Raw genomic sequence first — 24495 nt, 5'->3', positions numbered from 1 at the left:
AAATGCTTCCTAAAGTCACTGGACACTATTGGTAATTAGTTAGCAAAAAAAATTACTTCAGTAACAAGCAATAGAGAGCTGTTAATAATAGTATAAAATATTGTGAGAAGCAGCTCCCGATCAGAAGTAACGTAGTTTTGAGAACTAGGTTCTCACATAAATACTAACATACTTGAGGCCTGAAGCCTTTTTTAGGCATCTTAAAGCAAATAAATTTGTGCGATAAGGGTATTAATTATTCTTTCAATAATCTCTTGCAACTCCGATGACCAATTGAGTCAAATTTTCACAGGTTTGATATTTTATGCATATGTTGGGATACACCAAGTGAAAAAAAGTGGTCTTTGACAATTATCAAAGATATCCAGTGCCTTTAACAAGCTAGGACGGAACAAGAAAGTGAATCATAACTAGACAAATCAGAGAAGGATGAAAAGAGAAGAATGAGCTACTAAAATTGGGCACATAGAGTCTGTCTGACAGCTTAAGGCCGTGTCCGAAACGACGACTTCGGCTACAGCTACGTCTAGATCAGCGCGTCTACCAGTGTTGAAGAATAGGCAGACGCGCGCGATCTAGCCGTAGCTGTAGCCGAAGTCGCCGTTTCGGACACGGCCTTAGCCTACCTTTTGAAGGCATGTGCAAAGCGCCCTCCATAGGTTGGGCTACTCTTCCTTGGGCTGGTGGGACTCAGTGCCTCGATGGGGATCTGAAGAAAGTGACCTTGAGGGAGAAACATCTTCTTGCAACAGATCATACAGATTAGTCTGAAATCACAGAAATCAAAGAAATCAAATGAATCAGTATCTGATCATTACAATCTCATCAGAAAAATCATCCTGATATTAGTGAAATTATATCAAGACATTAGTTGTGATTTTACTCTTACACGGGTTAAAACCAGAATTACTATCCTTTATCCCTGATGAAAATTTGACATCTATAACATATCTTTCTGGAAAAAATGTATTAATTAGTTAATCATTAATTAAGCAATTAATTAACCTGACTAGAATTAAATAACATATATTATAAATACTCTTTATCCCTGATGAAATTTACGTCTATATAACCTTACATCTGTATGAAGAAAAAAAATATATACTAAACACCTTAAGTACTTAAATAATAATTGTCTTTGATATTAATATTATTATTATAACAAGATAGTTAGATATAAAGATAGATAAAATGGATTAAAACAGGCTAAATTACAACAATTTTACATATAAAAAAACACAATGAATTGACACCAAATAGGGGAAGAATAACACAACTATGTTACAATCAAGACAAAGTAATGAAAGGCCAATAAAAACCCCGAGTAACAATTAGAGAAGCAGATCATTGCGTATAGGCCTACTTGTTGCAAGCTATCAGATAATATTTGTACAAGCCTGAACCTTGTATAGATTAAAGCAATTAATTAACCTGACTAGAATTAAATAACATATTATATAAGTAAAAAAAATGTTGGATAAGAGTAACCCAAACAAACATCATCAACTTTTCTAAAAGAGATTTGACATTCTTTTTATTTTAAAGAGAGACCACTGGCATGAAGGTCGCAGGTTCAAATCCTGCTCCAATCAACTTTTCATTTTTCACTCACAATGAATATTATTTTTTTTTTAAATTACAAAATCAGCAAGCGAACAAAATAAATCACAGAAACAGCCTAGAATTTCAGGTCTGATAATTAGGCCTACCTAAACATTTCAAGAGGATTTTTTTCTCTTTTAGTTTTTTTTTTAGAAGTAAAGGTCATTGTCATTAAACAAAACATCTGAATGTCACTGGGAAAATTTGTCCAAGAATCAAATTTCTTAAAAAGCTGTTAAGCAGAAAACACACTGACAAGCATAATAAGCAAACTTAGTGCACACAATGTACCTAGATGGCCCAGGAAAGTACCGAGGATACATTGCTAACACACATTGGTGTATGAGTAAAGTAAACAAAAATATATTCTTTATCCCCGGTGCAAATTTAACATTTATTATATCGTTGCAGTAACCGCTGCCAAAACATAGGATTCGAAATACCTCTAGCTACCGGGCAATCTCGGTAGTCTAGTTGGTATGACACTGCTCTAGAATTGCAAGAGTCGTGGGTTTGAATCCAACCCGAGTAATATGCCAGTGATATTTTGTTTCTAGGACTCAAGAAAGTACTGAGTAAAATAATAATAATACTCTAAGCATTTATAAAGCGTTCTTACACAAAAAAAGGTACCACAACAGAATAACAAGCAATACAGTGCTAACACAAATCTGTTTACGGGTAAAACACAAAATTAATAACTCTTTATTACATACATAATAAATTGAATACCACTCTCGGAGGGCAATGGGAAGAACAACGCTTGGGATTGAAAGACAAGATACATCAACAAACAGTCAGAGACCAAACAAAAAGGTGACAGATATCATAAACTTGGTCAACAAAATGAAATGAAAATGGGCTCTGGTAGTCAATTAGCAAGGACGACAGACACTCTATATGGATAATAAGAACCATAGGATGGCAACCCAGGGAAAAGAGCCAGAGGTAGACATGAGATCAAAATGAAGGAATGAAGATCTCAGTAGACTTGATTCAAGTCTTAGATCGCAATTATTCTTCTGCATCAGCCACGAAAACGCGCCCCCACATTATTAGCTATCACGCGCCCTAACTCATCATAGGCTAAATGAAAAAGGTTGATCACAAGAGGGCGCTGTTTGTAGCGGCTATCAGGACAACTAAAAAGCCCCGATCAAAGACTTGGAACCAAGTGTAAGATCTCCGGGAAGAACATGCAGGGATGAGAGTCATTGCAGGCAATGAGTCTGAAACTTCATGTTGGATCCAAATTTTAGGACGAATGGCCTATTTGTATCCCTAGGGAGGGTTTGGAATTAGAAACAGGGTCATAAGTGAAGTAGATCAACCGACAGCCTTTCTTTTATGTGGAAAAAATAACAACCTTTTTTTATTCACCAGGCTGACATAAAAGTCTGAATTCAGACAAAAGTCTGAAAAATCTCATCCCTGAGCATAGTCATTTCAATGCAAACAAACTGGAACAATTTCAGTTTTCTGATCAACTTCATTCAGCCTGTTCAGCTTTGTAAAAACTTCACCCAAATATTTTTGTATGAAAGCCCTTGGGTCAGATAATATACAGCAAAAAAAACAGCTAGCCTCAATCCAAAGGAGTAAACTGTTTTCCCCCCAAAAAAAATTGTTTGCCATTTTCATTTTAAAGACAGATATTGGCAGATACTCAATAACGAAAATAACTTCAAGATAATGTAACAACTCACCCGCAGAAGTGTAATTTGCATTATTAAAATTGTAATTACCGTTTGCATAATTTACATCTACTCTTGCGTTTGAAGAGTGGAAACTTCTTCTTGCAGGAGAAGCATATCTGTAATCAGATGAAATAAATGACTGGTTAGATTTTTGGTAGCATAGCGATAACTTGCAGTATCTTCTTTCAGAACTGATTTATTAACATAGCAATACCGACTACATTACGCGTGAAATTGAAATTGTCAAAACGTAATGTAAAAGAGTGAAAAGGCACTCTTTGAAGAGCCAAGAAGGACAACTCTTTTTCGAGTGGTCTTCCACTCTTTTAGATTGAAGTTTGCATCTTTTTGAGTGATTTGTCACTCTGTCCTGGAGTGAAACCCCTCTAAAAGAGTGAAATAACCACCACTCTTTTTGAAGAGCTGTATGGAGGACAGCTCGAAATGTAAAGAGTGGTGTTTTTCACTCTTTTACATAAATTAGAGAGTATCTCACTTAAAATAGCTCAAATGAACCCACAAAACAAGTATGCAATTACCTTTTCTTTGAGGACCCCATGGTATATTTTGGGCGTGACTCTTAGATTCTCTATCTCTGCCTTGACTAGTACACTCCTAATGTGAATAACCTCATCCACTGTCAGCGCTAAACACTCTGGTGGGATGTACCGCTCCTGGGGGTCAAATAAAGCAAATGTCAAGCAAGGTTGTAATGAAAACACTGTCCCTTGAGAAAAAAAACACTGTCTAACTGTGTCTTTAAAACCCACTGTCTTAAAGCCATTGGACACTTTCGGAACAGAAAAAAAAAATAAAAGTTCACAGATTTACAAATAACTTACAGGGTTTACAGAAGGTAATGGTGAAAGACTTCTATTGAAATATTATTATTCCACGAAATGCTTTACTTTTTGAGAAAACATTCAATCAATATCAATTCTCAATATCGAGAATTACGGATTTTTTTTAAACCCATGTCATGACACGGCGATATGTGGGGAAACAAGGGTGGGTTTTCAAGTTTAATCTCCCAACTCCGATGACCGATTGAGCCTAAATTTTCACAGGTTTGTTATTTTATATATAAGTCGTGGTACACGAAGTGTGGCACTTGGACAATACTATTTACCAAAAGTGTCCGATGGCTTTCAAATGCAAAGATCCCCTTTGGAACCGTTCAATTGTTTTAATCCTATATAAATGGAGATGTAGATAATAAAACTAACCTGAATACAATCAAACTAACCTGTGAAAATGTTATTTCAAAAATAAATAATGGTATAAACAAATAAGTAATGGAATAAATGGTTTGCGATTTTGAGATATTGCCAAAAATCCAGATGTAATAATTATGTCCATTCAGGAAGAGTATTCCCGAAATTTCATTACAAAAAGTGGTCACGTTTTTGATATTATACCGGTGACAACCTTGAGCGAATATTTCCATTCCGGAAGAGTAATTTCCCTGACAGGATTAGACAATTTGAGAAGTACTGCAGTAAATTTGAATCGGAGAAGTGCACTGTTGGCAGAAATGATTCAAGTTTAGACATTTTGGGACATAAAAACTTAATAATAGTAGTAATAATAAACATTTCTATGGTGCTCTACAATTAACACAGCGCCTCACAAGAAAAAAAAAATAACATAAGTAGAAAACCAAACAAAAGAAAAATACTAGAGTCTCTCAGTGGGGAAACAAAAACGTTTTGAGAGACCGCTTGAAGATCGAGGTAGACTCTGCTTCTCCGACGTCACATGGCAGTTGGTTCCAAAGCTGCATTGAATAGGAGTGAGGAACAACCAAGCATGTGACGTCAGAAGCAGAGCGGAGCCTTCTGTGGTCTTCAGAATGGCAGATGATGTTTTTTTTAAGGTATTTTGGTGCTTGACCATAAAGACATTTGTGAACATACAGAAGGATTTTGTATTTGATTCTTTCTCGTACTGGCAGCCAGTGAAGAGATCTCAGCAGGTCAGGAATTTTGTTCTCTGCCACAGGCAAACACATGATGAGCAGCTTTGTTCTGAAGGCGCTGTTATATCTTTTTACATAACCACCTGCATACTTCGATGTTAAATGTTTTGTCAAAATGCTTTTTTTCTATCGCAGGCTCCTGTAGGCTTCTAACCATAGTTAGTAGTGCCATTAATTTCAAGTTTGTTTATCGAGCATTAAAAATACCTGACACAAAGGCCTACTTCTTACCGGTTGGCCGGAATAGAGGTCCGATGTTTGACAGATTGCTATACTGTGACGTCGTGGACTCTCTCCCCTCGGTAACGCCTCCTCCTCTTTAATCTCATCTTCCACATCGCTCTGTCTGGCAACATCCTCATTGGTAGGAGTTACTGAGGACTCTGGAGACAGCATCGCTGTAAGAAGAGGACGGAGAGGATGATTTAGGAAGAAGAAATCATTTTTATTATACACATTCATTTATCCTTCCAAATCCTCTTTAGTGAAGTTGCAGAGGATTAAGGACTGTAGGCTCAATCAATTGCTTCTCACGGGGCCAGTTATTTTAATCTTAATCAAGAAATATGTGCTTGGAAAATTGGTAAAAGCTTTGTGGCACTTGGCTGCCATTACACAGATGATCCCGTAACTTTCTTTAAAGCAATAATTTATAAGCAACAATTCTATAAAACATGTTGAAATACGTTTTACATAATTAAAAATCAGCAAAATAAGCCATGCTTGGTTGTATGGCATAATGCTTCAGGAGTATGACGCACAGCCAAGTCGAAAAAATTTGGACTCGAATAATATTTTGTACGCGACAATACGGAAATCTTACTGTCAAAGCTTGGAGCGTTGATGGTTGCTAGTCTCCGTAAAGGCTGAAGTTGACTCCTTCTTGCTTGTGGTGTTAGTAGTTCAGTATCGGTCTGCGGTGTTAGGGTTAGTTGACTAGTCTCCGATGCAGTAGCATCATCCTGTTTCAAAATGAAAGATACTTAAGTGATATTTGAAGTTTTGCATGGTGTGGATCACAACAATAACTAGAGTTGTAAACCTGCAAACCGCCCTCTGTTGAAAAAACACTGTACATGTATACGTCATGTTTCGCCGGGCAAAAAGACATGTACATGTAGTCATGGTAAGATTGCATACACTTTCTAGCTGGCTGCCAAAACACAAAGGGTTTGCCCGGCGGTATGCGCACGAACCATGTTATGGTTTTCGTGTGACGTCAGAGGTCATATCGTCTATACTTTTTAAAATGATGAGACCACACCGGTTATTTTCAGAGTCAACAGGTCTCCCAAAAGAGATGAATACAGTGACTGAATGAAACATTGTGAACAGCATATTTTTGCCACTACTACGGGCTTGTACATCCAAAGAGGTTGAGGTTTGAGAAGGTGACAAGAAGAGGCAAACGGTGCACTGCAGCCTGGGGACCAACACTAAACCTCAAGTTGTATTATATGTGGTTTTTACTATTTTTACAACTTTTGTACCAAAGGTAGTATAAACATAGGATTTTAACAGTACTAAAACAAAGCATAGATGCTCTTTTCAAATGTAAACTAAAAATATGACCTTGGTCGAGAACTGACTCATTTCGCTTAATCGTATCACATTATGTTAACGCCAACACCCACCTCATCCGACCAATCCAGCGTGATCTCTGCTCGTAGAACTTTCCTGGGAAGCTCAGGGGAAGCTTCAAAGAAGTCAAGATCTTCGGAATCCACACTAGAGGCACAGCTGCCTTCACTGGTACTCTGGTGTCGGAGTCGAGTTCGGATCTTTGGCTTTGCTTTTTTCTTCTTGGGCTTCTGTTTACGCTCTACACAAAAAAGTTCATTAAATATGTAATGTAAGATTTTCTTTCTAAGTCCATAGGTTGGTAATTTCAGGTTTTTTAGGGGTTTTACAATCACAATTTGAAAAAAATATGCATGCAATGGTTATATACTGTAAAACATTAATGAACATTAAATATTTTGTTGTTGAAATAGACAGAATAATTCAAAGTTTTTTTTTTAAAGCTAGACCATTGCAGAGAGATGCTTATTTCTTTGGCTACAGTTTATGCTCTAACAACAACAAAAAAGACAAAAGGAGAACAAATTTAAGGATTAAACTAATTGACCAGGAGTCAGTTTACACTGAACTGAAAATTATTAAGAAGAACAAAATAATAAACTACCCAGCTGGCCAGGCTTGCCAACTTCATTTCTGATTAAACTACAATCGTTTGTTTTTAAAGCCAGGAAAAGCAATTGAAAACTACAGATTTTGGAGACCTTCGATGCACTACTTCATCCGTCAGTGACTATTATGTAGCTGTTCAATATTTCAAAATCATAACTTGGAGTGGGTGGGCTTAGTCAAAACAATGTATTTCTAGCATTGACTATTGACAAGATGGTCCCTTAGACAAACAATAATGAAGTGGGTTATGAGAGGGGATATTTCACTCACCTGGTATGACTCTCTGGGAGGCCGGGGCTAACTCTGGCTGGGCCCTAATGTCATCCATTAGTCTCTCATAGGCACTCTGCTTACGTAACGGCAGACGACATTTGTCTTGTACCTGCAAAGAAATATACACCCTTTTAATAAAAATAAAAACACTGCCAAAACGCGCTGGAAGTTTATATTCTGCTAAATTTGTTAATCACACAACTATAGAGCTCTCAAAGTAACACACACACAAATCAAAGGTGATTTGTTGTTTCCCTCAATGAAATTAAACAAAAGGGGTGCATTTGATAGAGAAAAAACTACAAGCAATTCAGAGGAAAATGTTTTATTTAATTTTAAAAATTCCTACTCTCAGAAACTTTTTCCATAAGTTCACCAACCGATTCAATTGTTTTGAATAAAAGCAATTAAGATTAATTGTTTCAATCTGATGTTTTTTTATTAAGTGGTCAGACAATATAAGAGGGTTGTAATTGGTTAAAACTTGTTGTTTACAAATAATTCCACATATGAGTTAATGTGCCAAAGTTATAATTTGTGTGACATCACATTTTGTTTGGCAATTAAGATTGATACACAAATCTTCATATCAATCTCAACGCTTTAGTCTGAAATCAACCTCTTGATAACGAGTGCGTTTGGTTAGTTGTCTTGTTAGCTTTAGTAGCAACAACTGTTAGTCTTGATTAGGATGTTAGTGAACTGTTTGTCTCTTGGAACAAATACAAAAGCTAGTTCAATTATGCAAAATGTTCATGGCTCTGTTTACCGCAGGATTCTGCACTAGAGCGCAGAATTTCACGGTAAGCAGCGCCATAAAATAGGACCCTACTCATTATCCTTTTCTGCATTTCTGTCATTGCTTCCCCACCCTCCTCTTCGGGTGTGGGGGTCGAGGGGCTACCTTGGATCTTCCCCCAATTCTGGTTATTTTATATCTCCAAGAAGACTCAGACAGATTTCTAAAAGACTTCCAAAGCAAATTCAGTTGCTAAACAAATATGCCCAGGACACCGATCAGAAATAGAGTATATCACATAAGATTTTGGCTGGTGATAATAATCTTTGCTAAGCGCAAATCCAAGTGGTAAGCTTAGCAGTTCGCTGCCATTTGCCTTCGAGCAGCAGCAAACGTCTATGTGATAATTTCAATATCTATACTTCAAAGCTAAGGGTTTCAAGAAATTGTTCAAAAAAGAACAAAATATTCAGATAGATTATTCTTTAAAAAGACATAACAGAAGACATATTTTCACACAAATAAAAAACACAGCAAATCAAAGACAACACTGCACAATAAGACAACGTTTGCGACCGTTTGTAATGTTAGTTTATGGCCGTATAATTAACCACATCATGCATGTCAAACAAAAGAAAATCATAGCTAGCGTGAAGGGAACAAATTGGAGAATGTGCAATGTCTGTTAAAGTTACTCTGTACTGCGATCTATGACTTAAATTGCTGCCACAACGAAAACACATCATAGCGTGCCGTTTTGTGGAAGTCATGTTTACTTTTGAATGAAATAAACATAATTGCTTATACAAAAATTATGCACATTAGAGGTTCAAAAATAATATTTTTTTAGGAAAGTTAACTTTGAAGTGTTGGATATTGAGATTTGTAAAAAATTAATTGTTTTTTGTTTACTTAAATACAATTTTTAATTTTTTATTCTTTATTGAAAAAACAATAAAAAGATAAATGCATTTTGTTTCAGAAACTTAATAGTTACATTTTTTTTTTTCATTAAAATGTTTGTTTTCCAGAAAAGCACTATAAAAGACCCTTCCTTTCAAAACCAAAAAGCACGATAAAAACCAACTTTTTCAAAGTTTTATAATTCTCTTGAAGCTGAAGAAAAGCAAAATGGTGACAGAGTGCGATTTGACTTCCCTTTTCCTAAACTTGGTACGGCCTATTACAGCAGTACGATCAACGCAAAAGTAATGCAAAGTAAGAAGGATTCATTACTGGTTTGAGGGGTGGTCTGGACCGGATGAAGTCCAGTATGACATCATGGGCCTCCTTCTTCACCCTAGGGGGTATGTCACCATTCACCTACGGCAAAATAACAAAACGGGAAGGAGTGATGAAAAAGAAAAAGAAGCAACTAGATTTACTGAGCAGCTACATGTATGGCGGACAAAAATGGAAGGCTTAAAAAAGGCCTAGCCTACAAGATGTGTGGTCGGCCAGTTGACATTATTTTATTTAACATCTGAGTTGATGACACTGTGAACAAAACGATAAACATTCCGAGATGTTCCAAACATTTGGGGCAAACCCTCCATGCTCATAAGCAGCATATTTACTAAAGAGGCAAACAAATCATGCTTGAAACTGATTATTTGTGGTCATGCAACTAATAGATTTCGAAATTCTGACAAGTTACTTCAACCTTGGGGTTTTGTGGTTAAACTTTTTAGACTTTAAATTAAGGTTTAAAGTTGGCCCTATTCGGTAGCATGAAAACTGGCAGCAAGTCGGTTTGGGGAAAAGCACATTTTGGGGGGCGCTTTTTCTTCTGGCAAAAATTCTAAAAGTAGGACCTGCTAAAAATTGAACCAAATTCTAAAGTTTAGTCGATTGAAAATATCTTTGATTGGTTTTCAAGAGGCTGAGTGACTTTAAATATTTGTGAGTATCTTTTAAAAAATTAGCATTCAGCATTGGTTGCTATGGTGTTTATGTAGTGTGGTGCAGAAGAGTCTAATGCCACCCTGTGTCCAATTTCGCAAATCTTTCCCCACGAAAACCACCAGAGATACATCAAGTTCAATTACCTCTCCAGACTAGGTCTTTAAAAACCCATTAGAAACATTAACTAAAAGGCGCAGAATGTAAAAGGTAACAACCGACGCTTTCTGACGTACTGACAAATTTGATTTGTCATTGTGAGACTACGCATATAAGCAGTCTGCTTTCAATGGTCCGCTAAGTGCACTGTCAACAATCTAAATGACGCAGGTTGTTTTTTTGCATCTCTGTAGAAGAATGTGATATTAAAGGTGTACAAAGATATATTTTATTCCGGATGCAAATTTAACATCTTTTAAAACAGGGCTGAGATTAATTTTGAACTCAAGAAAGCACTTAAAGAAAGCAACTGAGATTGAAACAATGGTGACTTTCTCCCATAACCACCTCCAAAATACCCTATTTGTTTTTAGTTACTGTCATTGCTTGCTAACACCTCAATGAGTGATGTATTATTTAGATTACTACAGCACTATATCTCTCAGCTTAGCCCACAGTGGTTTGTGTCTACCTAAAAGCTCTATGAGTTAACCCATGTAGTTTATGCCAGTGTATTAATTGTGTTAAAGGCAGTGGGTGTGGACACTATTGATAATTACTCAAAATAGTTATTAGCATAAAACCTTTCTTGGTGACGAGTAATGGGGAGAGGTTGATGGTATAAAACATTGTGAGGAAACGGCTCCCTCTGAAGTGATGTAGTTTTCAAGAAAGAAGTAATTTTCCACGAATTTGATTTCGAGACCTCACGAAATCAAGCATCTGAAAGCAAACAACTTCGTGTGACCATGGTGTGACAAGGGTGTTTTTTCTTTCATTATTATCTCCTAACTTTGACGACCAATCAAGCTCAAATTTTCACAGGTTTGTTATTTTATGCATTATGGTGAGATACACCAGTTGTGTCCAGTGTCTTTAAATAAGCCATCCCTCTCTGTCATCAAGTTTTAATAACCACCAAAATGTTCAGTTTAATGCCATACTGACACAGTCATATCATCAACAGTGGTCAAGAATAACATGTTATTAGTTAATTAACAAATAACGTTGATGTAATCTATACAAGAACTCAGGAGGATTTCCTCCAGATGAAATAGAAGACGAATGTTTCTCTTGCATAGCCTATTCTTTATAAGCTGCTTTTCGAAAAACATTTCGCAAATATTATACAATTAGTAAATAGAGATGTCATTAATCTAACATCTCGTTTTTACATTAGATTTCCAGATCTTGAGTAATAAACCACAAGGGTAAGTTTGCAATATTTTGGCATTATACAAAGAAATGCCAAGATATGATAGGGTTTAAGAAAAGAAAAAATTACTTGAGTAGGATTTGACCCACCAACCCCAGATTAATGTGCCAGTGATGTACCAACTGAGCTATCTAGCCCTGGGATTTGGAGTCTCCAAGATTTTAATAAAAGCATTTTTTTCTTGAATGAAGGCCAAAAGGGGAATAAAATAATGTGTGAAGTGTGATGAGAAGTTGTGTACATTTTGTATACAGTTCTGTGCACAATTTGGTAGAGAACAGATTTTTGTAAAGGCATGCAACGTATTTCTGACACACCACGATCTTTGAAAATAATTCACAACGAATACCCGTTGGACAACTACCTTTAAATCAAAGCAATATTACAAACTGACAGCAGTAAAATAAAAAAAAGAAAGGAGATGCACACCTTTGGTGAATATGCCTGTGGACAGAACTGGAATAAGCAATTTTAATCCTTTTTTTTTTTTTTTCATTTTCCAAGCAAGATCAAATTCCACTTTCCAAGATTGCCAAGATTGATATACAAACTTATTCACTAAATATTTAATAAAATCTACTTCCTGTCATCTAACCACTGGTGTGCACACTCTATAAAATAAAATAAAATAAAATAAATCAATGCACATCTATAAACAGAATTATATTACTTCAGTCTTTGAACTTCAGTCTTGAAAGGTTTCTTCCGAGAGAAATCTATGCCCACAAAATACAACCTGGAGATTCTCTTGTAGGCAACATCATGAAAAGCAGAAAATCTCAGCAAATATTAAAGAAGCACGTTGCCTTGGATCGGACGAGCTGGTCTTTGAAGAGCATTTGAAACCGCCTGTTATGAAATGTATATGGTTAGAAAGAGATTTTAAAAGTAGAATACAACGATCCACACAAATATGCCTCGAAATTGCGTGGTTTTTCTTTTAACTCGTCGACAAGCTCGGTCGGCCATTTATGGGAGTCAAATAAATGGCCGACCGTGTTAGTTCGCGAAGTAAAATGAAAACCACACAATTTCGAGGCAAATTTGTGTAGATCATTGTATTCTACTTTTACAACATCTTTCTAACCAATGCATTTGATAAGAAACGGTTACAAACGCTTTTCAAAGACCAACTTGACCGATCCAAAGCAACGTGTTCCTTTGAAGAATTTTAGTTGTTTGTTGTGCTGGGCAAAGTAGAGCGGACTCTTTATCACAACTCACATAAAATATACATTACATGGTACTTTTGACCTTCAGAATTGCTTAGCAAGTTCCTTCTGCACTAAGCAAAATGACAAGCTAGCGTATCGTCCATGTAAACTATGTAAATAAATTTTTGTACAAACTCCTGACATACTCATTGCTTTTAATTTTTTCAGCAACTTTCAGGATCTCACATGTAATGGTTTTAGAATTTCTTTTCAGCATGACCAACCAATATTTGCCAGATTTGCCATTTTTCATAAACCCTCCAACTGGACCCATTTCCATAAAAACTCAAACCATTGACTCCCCAAAATAAAATTCATCCACATAGCGATTGCCTCTCGAGAATTCAAAGTTCACAGCCTGAATGTAAAAGTGAATTACCAAGACTTCCTTGAGCGTGAATTTCCGGAGTCGTATATCGTCCATAAGGATTTCGTAAGGTGTAAGCTCGTACTCGATGGGGATTCGATGTCGCTGGCGAGTCTCACCGGCCTCGGCTTCTTTGAGTTTCACACCTCGCCTGAGCTGCTGCAGGACCTGCATCCAAATCCTGGCCTGTGTGGATTGTCAAAAAGGAATCACAAAAATAAATTAAAGTCACTAGACACTAATGGTAATTGTCTCACTTGGTTTATCTCAACATATGCACAAAATAACAAACCTGTGAAAATATGAACTCAATTGCTCGTCAAAGTTGCAAGGTAATAATGGAAGACATAACATCATTGTCACACGAAATTGTGTGCTTTCGGATGCTTGATATTGGGACCTCAAAATCTAATTCTGAGGTCTCGATATCAAATTCGTGGAAAATTACTTCTTTCTTGAAAACTACGTTACTTCAGAGGCCGTTTCTCAAAATGTTTCAAACTATCAACAGCTCTCTATTGCTTGTTACCAAGTAAGTTTTTATGTTAACAACTATTTTGAGTAATTACCAATTAGCATGCTTTTAGAAGTAGCTTCCTTCCGGGTTCACCCCAGACCATGAGCCATTCTGGTCTCACAAGTTTTGAAAGTTTGGTCAAAAGGGAATATTTTCTACTTGTTTTTTTTTTAATCTTGGTTTTCATAGCCCGTGCCATCCGGAATATTCTAAAATGGTTTCTTTTCTATATATTTTCTTTTATATAGAGCTTTCCCAGAATTGTCAAAGGCAGATTGGAATTGAAAACAAAAACAGGAGTAACCACTTTTGGTGTCCAATAAGTATCGACCAAAGTATGGCATACAACCCTAATAACTGCCGTTACAGTCATGGATCAGGTGGCCATTACAACACAACCTAGGAAACAGCAATGACGAGATCATCATATCTAAGGGAAGGGGAGGGTGGAGGGGGGGGGGGGATCCATACCCATTGCCTGGGTTGAAGATCTTCTAAGTGCCCATCTTCTTCTGTCAGGTCGTCATTTACATGTAGGCTGTGAAGACTCTGCAGTGACAAAAATATTGATTTGTTAGCATATAAACACATGTACAAGGTGGGAGTTTCATTGAAATTTCCTTCCCCCCACGCCCCATTGTTTTAAAGTGCAATGATAATGTCACTGTGTGTGTTCTAAATGTTTGTAATACAAGTAACGATATGATATTATTGTGTGCCCCAGAAGGACTTTTAAAAAGTTATGGAGAAAGGGCAAAAGCGATTGATGTGCAAAAGTGCATTCATAAATACCTAAGACAGTTTATCCATTCTGATTGGTCGAGAGGGCATGGCTTTGGGGTGTTTGAACGGATGATATAACACCAGCAAAAAGTGTCGAAAGATGGGCGTGACACGCGAGCTTGCACCTGTGCTTATAAGACAGTTTCTTCATTCCTATTGGTCGAGAGAATCGGCTGGAACAGCTGTGCCACATCACGCGATACACGAACCAGGCCTCGGCTAGTTTAAACCACTAGTTGAAAACCATTGATTCCCTTATTTTAAGACAACTGACTGTGAGACTTTGATTGGTTTCTGCCATTCATAAGTGAAAGAAGGTTAATGCATAGGAATGAAAAAAAAAGTCTTAATTGTATTTTATTGCTTACAGCCTTTTCATACTAAAAAAGTACCATGTGTGCCCGGCCAATAGAAGGGCGTACAACTTGAGTTTACCGATTTTTTTAATAACTTTTGCAGGTTGAAAGTTTATTTCATGCTGTTGTTTTGGGGGGTTTGTTTTCAAAGTAAGATTTTTAATGTGCTAACTGATAGCAGCGCTGCAATGTGCTAACTGATAGCAGCACTGTGAAATGGAAACTACAGTAAGCACAAAATCGGCCGTTACGTAGCTGTAAGCAGAATGCTTACGAAAGTGGGACCATTCAATTAAAGATGCTTTGTCAGATTTTTGGCCCCAAACAATACATTTAAAAAATTTTAACTTTTACTTTTAATGGTCAGGAACCATGACAAAAATTTAAAACGTTTCTTATAAAACACATTAGAATTGGTCACGTGATATATTGTCGGGATCCCGACAAAAACTAATTTTGAGCACTTAATTTCACTACTACTAATAATTGGCAGACTTTTTCGAGCAATGGCTCAAATGAAAGCTTGTAACTTTCTCGACCCCCATCGAAATACCTTAAGAATTTTAAATCAAAATTTTGGGGTCAAATCGGCCAAAAAACCTGACATAGCATCTTTAAGACTCAAAAGAACCCCAGTCGATAAATCTAATAAAGATGTTCACCTTTTTACTAGATGCAATGACTTGAAGGAATGACGTGAGCTCTTGTACTTCAGCGAGGACTGCTCTACAGACGGCTTGGTAGTGGCAAGGTGAATCAGAGGGCTCTTGTAGATGTCTGCTACAAACCTATAACATATGAAAAACACGTAGAGAATCAGGACATTTCTTTTTAGAACTGAGAAGTTCCCGAACCCCGAAGATCTGCTCCGCGGTAGTAGACTCAGTAAAAACAAAAGAGAATAGCGCCTAACACCCTTTAAAAAAGGCAAACGGTTCAGATTTCCCCAAGGAACTTAACTATTCGCAACTGCCTCAGGCAAAACTGCAGTTAAAAATAAAGCTTCTTTATGATATTTTGTTATAGACTTATTGAGAAAACTTGCATCGTTTATTTTGCCCCTGGAATCTTTATCCTCAGGGCTCGGCACAAAATGACAGCGACAGCTGTGAGTTTGTTTTGGAAAAAATTAAAACTTAAAGTAAAGTAAGGTCATAGATTAGTTTCTGCCAACAAATTGCTGATTTATAAGCAAAAGTAAAATACAATAAAAGCCACATGTGAAAGTTTCAGCAGAGTACAGTGTCTACTTGATGAGAAAATAGGAAGAAGAAAAAACGTCATTTTATTTTCGCAATACTCCAAAACAATTCATGTTTGGGCTTTATTTCTTTATATCACTACGGCAACACATCTTATAGACAGAACAATTTTACTTTGAAATTATATTTAATAAACAAGACAGGCAAGGTTCAAAACTCATTGTTGTCTAATGTTTCCGGCTTGTCTTTGGACAAAACGGCACCAGGGACAAGAGCTGGCGTAGGAGTGCCACAATCATCAGCAAGGAGCCTCTAACAGAAGTAGGTGAAGGTTGAGTCGACGAATACACATGTATATTAGAATAATGCATTTTGGCTTCATTTCTTTTTTATCACTTGTGGCAACACATCTTACAGACAGAAACAATTTCGCTCTGAAATTACATTTAATAATTGAGACAAGCAAGGTTAAAAAGTCATTGTCGTCAAATGTTTCCAGCCCTAGTATGAGATGCAAAGATAGATTCAATATAATTTCTAAGATATAGCAAGGAGAGCAACATCATTTCTATTCCTCTAATCTCCAAGTCTTATAATCTTCACAAGGAGAACACCATGATCAGGGTTGAAGTTTTACACTGGACCACAGGCCTGAGGCCAGTAGTTATTAGTGTCCGGCCAGTAAACAAGACAAGTCTGGCTGTCTTGAGGTATTTTTTCTTTTACAAAAAAAGGTCACAACAATAGAACCTTCAAGACTCCTCGTTCCCATTCTGCAAACTGTGTAAACATTGGGATCTTTATTTTGTGTTTTACAGCCCATCTTTCAGAAGGGATTTATTCCGGTCACTATAGCGACCAGTCTACTCACGAAAGAGTTGAATGCAAACATGATCCACCAAAACCATGTAGTTTCAGACCCTCAAAAAAAAAAAAAAAAAGCTATTAAACGTTTTCTCTCTTAATTTTGTTCCTTCTTATCACATTTTTTCCATGACAGAGAAATAATAAAGAAACCATCCAGCTGTGTGTGCGTCACAGTACGAGACTATACGAGCAGTACAACGGTACATACGCATAGTAAGAAGAACTGATGGTGGGACCATCTGCATTGGAAATCAATGTAAATCAATGCATCAGGACGGCACGCCGCACTGTGGCGGACCAGTCTATGTAAACCAATGTATTCACTATTCACAGAAACACCACAGAAGCCCCACCCCCCTCCCCCTTCGTTAGCATTTCCATCTGAAGTATAGAGCCCTTGTTTTACCTTTTGAGACAACTTGTCACCGCTAATTAACATTTGTTTCATGCTAACGATGTTGTGTTCCAGAAACACTAGAGTCACAAGTAAACTAATTTGTGTTTTCACAGCTAATTAGGTACGACTTGAGTCATAAATATAATAAACAAATTGGTGTGCTTTGTTGTGTCTTTTATGAAATATTTTTTACATATTAATAATAATTGTGTTGTATTTGATTTTTTTTTAAGACAACTTTTTATCACCGGTACTTATCTAGTGGTACTTTCTTCTTTAACTTTAAGAATTTGTGTTAAGATTGTTTGCTCTTAGGAAATACTCAACGCTGTTAATTATTTTGTACTTTATGCAATACATTAAATAATTACACGAAACAAAGTGTAAGTTTATCACTTTTTTTCTGAACAAAGTTTTGACAAAAGAGGCTATACATGTAGACCTTACTTCATCATTTCAAGGGGCACCAATGCAATGAGGCATTGACCATGGGCATTGAGGCATTAGCCAGAGGTGAACGGAGACAATAATGACCAGGAGCATGACCAGGGGCCAATTTCATAGGTCTGCTTATATAGCTTGCCCAATTTACACATGTTACTGGCAAAAAATAAATGCCATATTGCTTGTGACTGGTATTTAGCTGTTGTTTACTTAGCATAACAATTGAGTGGAGTCTTGGCCGGTAATCTGATTTTACTAAGCAAGGATGTTTTTGCTTAAGCAAAATATTGTGCTCAAGCAGCTCTGGTCCCTGGGGTAAAAGCTGTCCAGGGGTTGGATCGATGACTAGGGGCATAAAGCGATGACCAGGGGCATATAAAGCAAATACCAGGGGCATAAAGCAATGACCAGGGGCATAAAGCGATGACCAGGGGCATATAAAGCAAAGACCAGGGGCATAAAGCAATGACCAGGGGCATATAAAGCGATGACCAGGGGCATATAAAGCAAAGACCAGGGGCATAAAGCAATGACCAGGGGCATAAAGCAATGACCAGGGGCATATAAAGCAAAGACCAGGGGCATAAAGCAATGACCAGGGGCATAAAGTGATGACCAGGGGCATATAAAGCAAAGACCAGGGGCATAGATCGATGACCAGGGGTTGGAACAATGACTAGGAGCATGGAGGCAATGACACAGGCACTTGAAGGTAATTGTCTATGTGTCTGTGGTGATGGAACATGTGTATACAAGTTTAACTTCTGTTTGTGTTCTTAATTGTTTCCTTTAAAAAGATAAATACTGCTCATTAGTATTCATTGCATTGATAAGTATATTTACATATCACTATCTGAAGACATTACGGACGAGAGGTTCCAGGGTGTAATGAATCTATGTACATGTAGTTGTTCTACACTTTAAGAAAGCTTGACAGTGATAATGATAATTTATATTCAACTATACGGTAATTAATTAGTGTTTACATTTAATTCTCCAGTATACTTTTTGATGAATAGTGATGTACTAATAATGTTTTCTAAACACACCCTAGATTTTAGAAATGCATGCAGTATCTGGACTTTGTGTCACCAAGCATATCACTTTAAATGAAAAGTCTGTGAGACTTTTAGCTAAATCAATATCAGAGTCAAAAGAAAATAACAAAAAACTGTTTTTTTTCCAAACATCAGATTTCAAATAAACATGTAGGGCCTATGTGAGTTTAAAAAAAAATAGGAAAAATTTCTGCATCCGGCAACCACTTTATATGGGATTTGTTTTATGCTTCTAAAGGAAGTTAGACTACAAATCCCTCTTAATAAATATTCGCTTGAGAACTGAAAATATTACCCTTTAAAAAGGATAATTAAAGTGCACATTTCATCACTACGACAGAACTTTTTTGTACACTAAAAAAGCCTAAAGGAACTATGGAGTGTTTAGTCTTTATTTTGAGCCTGGTGTACTTTTGTTGTCTGCATTTTTGACTTGATACAAAATGTCTGCATTTCAGTCTTTGGCCGTCATGGAATATTTTTAATGAATCCCCCATCAATGATCGAATGAATGAAATAAAATTATACAAAGGTCTCATGACTTCCTGTATTTTCAGTGAACCTATTTACCCATTGAGAGAGGTTCAGAAAGGAATGCTCGCGATTGTGATTTTCTCATTATTATTTTTTTATTAGTTCCAATAAATATTTAATGAAGCTAACCTGTCAAAGGCTTCCGCAAAATGATTGCCCACGTGACTCAAAAAATGAAAATATTTTCATCAAATTATTTCTTGGATTTTTTGTATCGTAAGACCCCCCTGGCAACATTTGCATTTTTCTAGAAAATGGCTCCCAACAATCTTGAATACTTATTATTTACAAGATTTATATGCACATATAAATGTTGTTCCTCCAGTAAAAGTCAAGTCTTGTCGAGAAATGAGTTATAAAAAAAAATAATCAATGATGAATTACATTCAAGGGGAATTTAGATAGATAGATAGATAGATAGATAAAATGGTTGATTAAAAAACTGTCCTCGCAGCACAAAGGCTGAACTACAACAATTTTACATGAATTTAAAAATTGTAATTAAATAGGAGGCAAATTGGTAAAAAAAAAATAAAAAATAAAAACAAGCAAAAAATATCTATCTGTCTAAGATGCTAATTTCTTTAGAAGAGCCACTACAGAAGCTAATTTACAGACTTGCTGACTACCGTTTTCTCAGCCTATTTCAAGAAAGACTAGCTTACCTGAAGCATACAATATTTTTGTCTCATAGTCTAATGAGATTGGTTTCTTCTAAATAGCCTGTTATATTGTATATTTCGTGTACCTTTTGTATTATTATTGGATATCTTTAGCTTTAATTTTCCCGTTTGCTTACTTATCATTTATATATTTTTGTTGGTGAATCGCTTAGAAACTTATTTTTAGTATAAAGCGCTATATAAATGTAATCATTTTTATACAAGGTCCCCACTTTAATAAACACTGTCAAAGCATTTCAAAATCTTCTTTAGATCACAATTGCCTGCTTAGGAAGCTCTACAGTTTCAAAGAGCTGCTTAAGGATAAAAACTAGCTAACTCCCAAACACCCAATCTCTTCTTGAAAGCACTACGAGCTGCTTATTAGACAAAAACTAGATACAAACACAAAAGTATTTCGCTCGCCAGACTAAGGTTACCAGCCCAAACATCCAAGTTCCCATTGAATTTTGTTTTGTTAGAGTACCGCGATGGTTCTGTAGAATGACAAAACTGAATCCAATGGGGGCACGTGATATACTGACCTCCCTGTTAACTATGCGACCGTGATTTAAAACTAACAGGTCGAAAGAGGTCGCGGAAAACTTCTGCGCAACCTTGGTAACTAACTTATGAGGGCCGGTAAAAAGTACAATGGACACATCTCCCTGTTGTACAAACCTACTGCGACCACACTGTAAAACACTGTGAAATATAAGTCCAGGGCACCAATTTCATCGAGCTGCTTAAAAAGTAGCTAAGCACCAAATAATTATGCTTACCAATATATTGTTATCAGCCAGAACACCATGTCACATGTACAATTTGTCACTAGTGTCCTGCTAATTTCTGCATAGCAGAAAAGTGTTAAGCAATATTTTCTGCTTCAAGAGCTCTATAAAGTTAGGCCCCGATGGGAAGGCACGGTACAATTACACCAAAGCAAGTGACAGTAACTTGCAGCGTGGCCGCAGAATAAAAAGTCCAATGGGAACACTGCTTTTGACTGGCATCTTGTTAAGTTTTGCTAAGCAGATCAAATATCAAGTGCTCAAGCAGCTCTCTGATATTGTACTCTCAGTTCTTGAGCCAGGTTCTGACTATAGAGCAATCGAGCACGCACTCCCTTTAATTGCAATCCAATTATCTGTCAATGACAGTATAGAACATGAACAATGCACAAGCACCCGACAAGACCAGACATCAGATCAATACAGAAGCATGACAATCCCTCTCCAGCGTTCATCTCGTGAAGGTTGCACGCGTTCCACGAAAACGCAAAATATTTTGTTTTCGATTTTAATTCCCATCAAGATTCTCAAACACAGCGTTTGACGTGAAAACAATCCTGTCGCCCGCGAAACAAAATATCCACGAACGGATCTTTTGATAGCTCGGGCGCCGACCTAAAGTTGTTATCTTTAGAGAGAGACGACTGCGTCTTCTGGCGATGTGCGGAGAGAAGGAAATTTAAACATGCCCCAAAGATGCCAGTGACATTTCTTGTAACGTATTACTTGGTTACAGAGACTCGTGTCTCGTCAATCATGTCTCATATATTAGGCTCGCAGTTATACATGGATTTAATTAATTGCTGTACTTCAGACGCAAGGTGTTATTGAATTTAAGTGTTTGCGCATAAGATGCGGAGGAAAGTCCGATGCGACTTTTGTGCGTTAACCCCATACCCTTCAAAACCTGAAGGTCTTGTCTGATTCTGTCAAAGCGACGACGTCACACAGACTAAATATCTAAAACGTTTTTTTTTGCATTGTCAGGCGTACCACATTGAGTCCAACAGTTTTTAGTCACCATAGTGTTGGATTTTGTTAGAGTGGGGAAAGAGCCAACATGACTTATATTAATAGTGTTGCTTTTTAAAATGTTGTTTTTATATCATGGTACGTGCCTTGAGGCCTGGCATAAGGCACTATAGAAATACTCTTTAATTATTATAATTTGTTATCAAGGAGTTAGGGTTAAAGGAAAGGATATTTGTGCAGCACCTCTGAAAACTGATGGCAATACAAACTTAATTGGTTAGAGGTACAGCAGTTTTCGAAAGTATAAACCATTTTGAGAATCGTTTCACTTCAAAGTAATGTGATTTTATTATGGACAAAGATATTCAGTATTTATCCCACAAAATGTATACCTGAGAAGCATCACTAACAGAAACGTTTCTTAGATATTGAATTCCAATAACGGAGCAAATAGGAATACAAAATCTGAGAAGCTTGACCTCAGATTCAAATTTTTGGGCAAAAACTGTTTTCTTTTTACACAACCACTCTCTATGCACAAACCAAGTGAAATACTCTCTCAAAATGCTTTGTACTATACTATCAAAAGCTCCTGACAGCTTCTGCCCCAATTTTGTATTGCGATTGGTTTTAGAGTAATCACCAAACATAAAACCTTCCCTTTAAAGGAACCCGTTGCCTTGGATTGGTCAAGTATAAGTATGTGTATTTAAGGTCTGTTATTTATGTTTATATTTCTGTTGTATTTGTAATTTGTTGTATTGTAAAGCGCATAGAGATGTTAATTCATATAATGCGCCATATAAATGTAAATTATTATTATTATTTTTGTATAAGTTGGTCTTTGAAAAGCGTTCTGTAACCGTTTGTTATAAAATGCATATGGGTAAAAAGATGTTGCAAAAGTAGAGTGCAATTATCTACACAAATATGCCTCGAAATTGCGTGGTTTTTTTTTTACCCTCCCGACTAACATGGTCGACCATTTATGGGAGTCAAACTGTTGACTCCATATTAATAGCTGATCGTGTTTTTTCGCAACGTTAAAGGAAAACCGTGCAATTTGAGTGATTATGTGGATCATTATATTCTACTTTTAAAACATCGTTCTAACCATATGCATTTCACAAGAAATGGTTTCAAATGCTTTTTATAGACAAACTTGACCGATCCAAGGCAACGTGTTCCTTTAAATGCGTGTTGTCAAGGGTTTCTTCTTTCATTTTGATTCATGGTCTTGTTTACGCACAATTCTGGTCTCGTTTTCAGCTACAAGCCCTGAGGTTTTGTTGATTTTTCTCCCAAATTCAAACCCTGCAAGTCCTAATGGTCTTGTAAATTTCACCTCAAGCCTTGCCCATACACAGCTTGGATGTTATTTTTGCCAGAAGAGGACACTTTGAAGACCTCATCCCTGTCAACGAACACACCAACCAAACATAGGTAGTGCCAATTAGGAAACTAGTCTCCCCCTCAAGTTGCCAACGGCAGTGTTTGCAGTAACAATAAACCTGCACTGCACTCAACTATCAAGTTCATCCTGCGCAGCCAACTAGAGAGATTGGGCTGCAAGTCTATTCGTCGAGCCCAGTTTAATTGCATGAACCAGCATGGAGACGTTACCTGATACATTAATACAGAGGATTGTAAAACATCTTCTTAAATAACCGTTTAAAATACATGCATAAGTCAGCATTTTGGGCTGATACGCACGAATAAAGTGCCAATATGCCGAAAATAGGATGAAAGAAATTAATCAAATGGTCCTCATTGGGATTTGAACCCAAGACTTCTGACACTCTTATGGGCAGATGCTTTACTAACTAAGCCAATACGCACATATTTCGCCCGATCCACAACAAAAATAACCCTCTTTTTTTATACAAAAATCACCAACAGAATATTTTATATAATGCTCCGGACTGCATGCATAGCTTTTAAAACTAAGATAAACACCAAGTAGAACCTAATACGAAGACCTTGTCTCAAAAGTTTTGTGTTCAGAATGCCCAACAGTTTTGAAAAACCCTAGGGAGAACCCACAGTAACTACAACATTTTATGACTTTTTGCTTGTAAAATGTACAATACAGAAGACCACATAAATGAAAAGCGTGTCTTAATAAATGAGCTATTAGTTAATATGGGCTATTATTATTGGTTAACACATACATGGAGGTAGAATACCTCCATGGTTAACAATGCCTGAGTTACAGTGATTTTGAAGGAACACTATTACAGTATCCATTTACACACATTTTCCTTTTAGGCAAAAGTGTCTACCAAGCGAACCACACAGCAGGGATCATAAACATAATACAAACATGTTCTTAGGTGTATGCAGACTGTGAACTCAAATGTTTTCCGGGCTTCGTTTAAACACTCCAGTCACCGCCCCCCCCCCCCCCCCCCCCCCCGGAACGTGGCTCATTTCCAGCATATAATGCCATTACCCTGCAGACCATTACGTGACAAATTTCACACAGTGCAGAGGACCCAGTATGATCTAGTGCGCTGCGCTACGTTAGCGATGCAGCCGTGCACGCCGGAGCGACGGCTTTGCACAAAAGTCAATG

The 24495-nt window shown here is 36.9% G+C and overlaps 1 protein-coding gene across 2 annotated transcripts in view; it reads right to left on the bottom strand.

The window, feature by feature from the left end:
* LOC117289295 (protein spire homolog 1-like) overlaps positions 1–24495 on the bottom strand; it is a 50430-nt gene that overhangs the window by 3942 nt on the left and 21993 nt on the right. The window contains exons 4-14 of one of the 2 annotated variants that reach the window (XM_033770357.1): positions 15656–15781; positions 14326–14403; positions 13350–13523; positions 9716–9802; positions 7738–7849; positions 6912–7099; positions 6101–6239; positions 5509–5675; positions 3839–3973; positions 3348–3415; positions 627–767 (exon numbers count right to left, since the gene is read on the bottom strand). In XM_033770357.1, coding sequence (XP_033626248.1) covers positions 627–767; positions 3348–3415; positions 3839–3973; positions 5509–5675; positions 6101–6239; positions 6912–7099; positions 7738–7849; positions 9716–9802; positions 13350–13523; positions 14326–14403; positions 15656–15781 — 1415 coding nt within the window. The remainder of the gene's footprint in view (positions 1–626; positions 768–3347; positions 3416–3838; positions 3974–5508; positions 5676–6100; positions 6240–6911; positions 7100–7737; positions 7850–9715; positions 9803–13349; positions 13524–14325; positions 14404–15655; positions 15782–24495) is intronic. The other variant, XM_033770358.1, reaches the window with a different exon arrangement.

This window comes from Asterias rubens, chromosome 4 (assembly GCF_902459465.1).
Source record: "Asterias rubens chromosome 4, eAstRub1.3, whole genome shotgun sequence".
NCBI classification, from domain to species: Eukaryota; Metazoa; Echinodermata; class Asteroidea; order Forcipulatida; family Asteriidae; genus Asterias; species Asterias rubens.
Note: the sequence above shows the minus strand (reverse complement) of the source record. Positions and strands in the feature narration are given on the sequence as shown.